Source organism: Sinocyclocheilus rhinocerous, unplaced genomic scaffold (assembly GCF_001515625.1).
Source record: "Sinocyclocheilus rhinocerous isolate Xijiao unplaced genomic scaffold, SAMN03320098_v1.1 scaffold1151, whole genome shotgun sequence".
Taxonomy (NCBI): Eukaryota; Metazoa; Chordata; class Actinopteri; order Cypriniformes; family Cyprinidae; genus Sinocyclocheilus; species Sinocyclocheilus rhinocerous.
Genome location: NW_015666572.1, coordinates 95,267 through 101,228, shown reverse-complemented (window position 1 = coordinate 101,228; position 5,962 = coordinate 95,267). Strand labels below are relative to the sequence as shown.

General features: G+C 44.8%; 1 protein-coding gene across 2 annotated transcripts in view; it reads left to right on the top strand.

The window, feature by feature from the left end:
- Positions 1–5,962, top strand: part of LOC107732829 (transcription factor HIVEP3-like) — an 88,016-nt gene that overhangs the window by 70,200 nt on the left and 11,854 nt on the right. For both annotated transcript variants that reach the window (XM_016544248.1, XM_016544249.1), the window contains exon 2: positions 939–5,562. In XM_016544248.1, the coding sequence (XP_016399734.1) occupies positions 1,375–5,562 (4,188 nt within the window). In that variant the 5' untranslated portion in view covers positions 939–1,374. The remainder of the gene's footprint in view (positions 1–938; positions 5,563–5,962) is intronic.

The following is a 5,962-nucleotide window of genomic DNA, read 5'->3' as shown; positions in this document are numbered from 1 at the left end:
TTGACCAGTTTATGGGAAAAGTATTCTTAAAATGCATTCAAAATTCTGAATAATTTGTAATATATAATTATTCACGGTATTTAGAAGTGCCCACGATAACAATATCGTGCATATTCATTACCGTGATATATCGCATTACCGAATACCGGCACAAGTCTAATACTAATTAAGAAGAATATTTTTTTTCCTGTTTAATCAGAAACCTGGAACCCTGAATTTATTCACAAAAATTAATGACCATTTTTCTGACAAATTTTTTCTTCTTAGAGAGTGGAAAAACCACAAAATATTCAGAAATAAACTATACAAACTACTGTTTGTGGAATTTTTGTCTAGCTCAAAATACAACCTAAAATGTGGTCTCTGATTGAATTACCTATGGCGGATAAACATAATTGCTCTTATAAGGAATACGTTTTACCAACAGTGTTCATTTTGTGTAATAGTCTTGGAACTCACTAAAGAGATGGTCCCTAGCACTCCTGGCTTGTCATAGTGTTTTGTATGATGTATGTACATGGACAAAATCAGCTTCTAAGTGAGATGGCTTTTGTTTCTTCTTTCATTCATTTTTGTTTTTGCTGAAGGGATGACATCTTGTCACAACCACTTTTTACAAAGCTAAGGTTAAATGTTTAGTCTCAACTTGTGTGTCCAAGGAACAACTTGAAATTTTAAAAGAGAAATGCTATAGGTCAATTAAATGAAGCAAACAAGTAGCATGTCTCATTTCCCATTAGAATGTTTTAAAGAATTATCTGTCCGGAGTTCTCTTATAGCAGTTTAGAATCAGGAAGGGGAATATATGATTTGCAAATTAATCTTTTAAGTTGATTGATTTAAATAATTTAAAATGAGCTAAGCAGTAGTTGGTTGCTGCATTTTTGAATAGCTTACCCAACACTAACCATTTCTTTTATGTTTCTGTGTCTCTGCAGGGCTAGTGAAGTTCTAACATGTGACAAGCTGAAGATGGGAGACAAATAGGTCTTAAAGAATTATTCAATGTCAGCAGAGAAAGTGCCTCAAAAGCATCTCGAGACATTCTTTGCCAAGCCCCATTGCCAGGCATCAGCCCAAAATACACACAAAGATGAATTTCACCAAGGCTGTTTGTGAACAGGAGAGGCGACATTTAACACACAACCAGCACTCACATATATGTCGGCTGCATACTGACACTGTTTAATTATGCCTTTCTCAGTTAAGACACCATCTGGTATCTTATATTAATTATGGCATAATACAGTTAGCCCCCTAAAGTAAGCGTAAAGTCTTTTTCCTATCGGAAGAGTATTGATGCAATGATGTTTATCGGATTGGTGCTCAAAGCAGCACTCCCATTGCATCCTTGAGGCCTCCTCCCCACATCCTATGGAGGCGGAGGAAAAGCAGTCGGTCGATGGGGAGCGGTCTGGTGGGCAACAGCAGCCATCAGAGTCTTTGTTAGCAGCACAGCTGCCTCAGTTACAGCAACAAGCTACCTCGCAATCTGTCCATGGATCACATGGCCGCCTTCAACACAGGCAGCCAAAACGCTTTGAAATGCTCCAAAGGCAGAAGCAGCAGCAACAGTCACAGGCGGGTGGGTCATCTTGGCAGCTTTCAGAAGTACCTGGTCCTTCAAGAGGCAGCTGTTCTGCCCTGGGAGATCCATCTCCCCAAATTCATAATGTTAAGCAAACTCATTCTCTGCCCAGTGTGGAATTACAGGAAGGCACCCCATGTAGACGAGAGCGTAAACCCCAAAAACCAGGGAAATATGTGTGCACATACTGCGGTCGTCCTTGTGCGAAGCCTAGCGTCCTCCAAAAACACATCCGATCTCACACTGGAGAGAGACCTTATCCATGTGTCCCATGTGGCTTCTCCTTCAAGACCAAAAGCAACCTGTACAAACACCGCAAATCCCATGCGCATCGAATAAAAGCGGGCATGGCCTCAAGTCATGAAGAGACCAGTTTCATCGGGCCGGAAGGTGGAGCCTTGGGAGATGAGCAAGAGGAGGGTACAGAAGGAGAGAGTTCAGGTTCTGAGGATGAGACGGGGCAACACCACCCATCTACCTCACAGAGCAGGCCAACTCTGAAAAAAAGTAGTAAAGTGGAATTGTCATTTATAGAGGAGGGTCCCCAAACAGAGGATTCACAGGCAGTCAAGCAAAGGTTAGCAATGAGGCTAAGCGAGAGGAAGCGAGCTCCCAGAGCATCTTCAGATGAAACCCGATCCTCACTGGGTCCCGGCAGCAAGGGGAGCACAGAATCTGGCTATTTTTCCAGTTCTGGGAGTGCTGAGCTTTCTCAAGTGAGCCCACCAAATGCCAGTGCTAAAACGTATGCCGAGATAATTCTAGGAAAGTATGGACGCCTAGGACAACAGCAACGAATTTCACATCAACAACTGCAATTATCATCATCTTCAGGTCAACAGGAAAAATCAATCCCTTTCACTGTTCCTAATACACAAGTCATTGAGCATATAACTAAGCTAATTACTATAAACGAAGCCGTGGTGGATACAAGTGAAATTGATAGTGTCAAACCAAGACGTTCCTCACTCTCTAGAAGAAGTAGCATTGAGTCTGTAAAATTCTCTTCACCCAAAGAACCTTGTGTTTTTGAACCAAAAGTGGATGCCCCAGGCTCTTGTGGCTCCGCTGTTCAACTTATCCCTGGGAGTTTTGCAAGTGAAATACCTGGCTCATACTTTGCTGAAACAGAAACACTGACTGGTCAGAGCTCGAGTGCTCTTCTTTATAGGAGTCAATCAGTGCCATCTTCTTGTAATACTTCAGATACAGTTTCACATGGCTTTCGTCTAAGTCATTCTTTTGATGATCAGCAGGCCATAGCAGCTGAAATGAGGATTGGGCCACATCAACGAATGTTACGACGCCAACCTGCTATTGAGGTGCCAGTTGGAGTGGACCTCATTAATGAGGATGCAGGTCCTTCTACTAGTTTAAAAGAAGTAAAATCAGGAAAGAAGCAAGACAGGGAATTACACTTTTATGAGTGTGAAATTTGTGGGACTCGCTTGAATAAGCAGGACTCTTACACTGCACACAGACTAGCATGTATGAGTAAATCTCCACACGGTCTGCAAAGTGAGGAAGGCAGTTTTTTTATTGAGAATCAGCCACAGATTATGAGCTACAAGTTCAAAGCAATGGCCATGGCTGTGCGCAAGAGGAAAAAAAAAGAAGAAAGTCTTGAGGAAGACCCTCCCAGTCCAGGTCCAACAGCAGTGTCTTTCAGCACCCAGCCTCCATCAATGCTAGGCAGGATTGATAATCAGGGCACACCTCATGGCCTTTCACAAAGTGAGGTAGAAAAAAGGGGTTCCTGGAAAGAAATTTCTGTTATCCAGCATACCAGATCCTTTGAAAAACAGGAAAGCATCTCTATGGCAAATCAGGAAGCAGAGCCAGAACACGAGCCATCACAGGAGCCAAAACCAATCTCCACATCCCGGTTAATCCGTCAACCTAACATTCAAGTGCCAGAAATTCTGGTTACAGAGGAGCCAGATACCGAGATGGTCTCTCATCCAGCGAACACGTACACCTCTAAAGAGTCAGAGAAAGTGGAGGAATTCCAGTGGCCGCAGCGTAGCCAAAGTCTGGCTCAGCTCCCTACAGAGAAGCTACCGCCAAAGAAGAAGCGTCTCCGTTTAGCTGAGGCAGCCCAATCATCAGGAGAATCTAGCTTTGAGTCAGTATCCCTGCCACACAGCCCAAGCCAAGAGAGCAATGTTTCCCATGCCTCCAGTCGATCTGCATCCTTTGAGGAATCTGGAAGGCCAGACTCTGAGATGCAAAGTGGTACCTGGAGCTCCCAAGGCTCTCACATGCTGACTGTTCCATCAAGTCTCCATCAGCACCATCATTCTCACAGAGAGATGCGCCGCTCAACCTCTGAACAGGCAACTGCAAGTCCTCCACACCCTGCACATGTAGAGGAAACAAGAAGTAAGTCATTTGACTATGGCTCCCTCTCTCAAGAGCGCACTTCTGCTACTTGGAAGGAGAGGAGGAAATGTCTCTTGGTGAAGCACGGAACCCTTGGTGAAACTGATCAGGAGGAGCCATGTACTAAACCTGGCATCTCAGCTGTTTGCCAGTCCTACCTAGGTCATCCTCCATTCACTTTCACAGAGCATAGAATGGGAGGCAGGACCTCAAGGATTAGCTCTGAGCATATAGGGAAGACCTTGCAGCTCTTCCAATCCCCTCTTTCACTCCCACCATCAGTTTTCCCCCTACAACAAGCAAACCCTGATTTTTGTTCCCCAAGACAGCTCTCTAGATTCCTTCCAGTCACAACAGCAGTCGTTTCTACCCAGATGTTTCAGCAAGCCTTCCTTCACAGTGAGCCACCTCCACCACATCCAGGACCCATAGAATATGTAGAGCGCCTGGGATTACCCCTTCAGCCACTCACCACTTTATTTCCGCTACAATCAAGTGATGTTGCTCAGGCTGTTTGCTTTCCCATGCCAGGTGGCCTGACTATTCAGGTGCCTTCAGGGCCTCTTTTCAGTGAGTCTAGGTCATCACCTTCTTCCTTGCATACTCCCAGTCATTCACAACAGCAGCTAGTAGTCCGCCACAACCCCCATCCCGTGATTGCCCCTTGCCTTCAACAGCTTATGCCAGTGGTGTCTCTTGTAGTGCCTGTGCGCTTACAGACTCACATTCCTACCTATGCTAGTGCCATGTATACAACCATCTCACAAATTTTATCCACAACGCAACATCCAGTCTGCTGCACAGCTATGGTAATCATGGGTAAGCTGGAGGAAGACAAGCTTCAGAGATCTTACCTTAGGCTGCCCTCATCTAGCCCCAAGAGCTATATTCCCTTGCCGCTCCCTCTCGAGTATGGAGCAGGTGCTTCATCTGATGACGGCTGTGGACAGCTTGGTGCTGGAGGAAGTAAGCGAATGCTGTCACCTGCAGGTAGTCTAGAACTCAGTTTAGAGGCACAACGGCACCAAAAACGGGTAAAAGAGGAGGAGGAGAAAGAAGAGTGCGACAAGGAAGATGACGATAACAAATGTGACAATAAATCTCAGGAGGTGAGTCAGGGAAAAATTAAGCAGAGGCTAACAGTGGAGACAGCGGGGAGGGCCAAAGATCCAAGAGAAGTACCTGAAACAGAAAAGTTAATCAAGCAGGACTTAACCCAACACAAATCTGATACCTTAAAGGAAGAGGGAAGGAAAGAGGCAGGACATCGGTATGCTCCAAGGGTAACAAGCCCAGAGAGAACTGTGGACCCCTCATTCCCCAGTTTGCATACCACTACATCCGTCAGCTGGTGCTACTTGAATTACACAAAGCCCAACCCCTCTACACATAGAGATTCAACTTCTGTCTATTCCTCGTGGAGTGTTAGCATGCATAACCCCAATATACCTGGCTTGTCCACCAAAATATTATTGTCACTGCTGCGCTCCAAACAGAAACATAGTGCTGAGACATACACTATGGCTACAGCTCCACCACCAACCACTGACAAACTGGTTCCTACTGACAGCAAGACGACCAGTGCGTCAGAGGTAAACATCACTGTAATTTTTCATTTCAACAAATTGCAGAGATTGTTTAAAGGGGTCATATGACGTTGCTAAAAAAGAACATTATTTGGTGTAATGAAATGTTTATGCGGTTTAAGGTTCAAAAAACACATTATTTTCCACATATTGTACATTTATTGTTTCTCCTCTATGTCCTGCCTTTCTGAAACGTGTCAATTTTTACAAAGCTTATCGTTCTGAAAAGCGAGGTGTGCTCTGATTGGCCAGCTATCCAGTGCATTGTGATTGGCCGAATTCCTCAAGCGTGTGACGGAAATGTTACGCCCCTTACCATACTGTGATGATGCCCTCTCAGGCCGGAGCGATGGTTCAAAAACATGAAAACCCATTATAAATGAGGCATTCGTTGCATCCAGTGGGG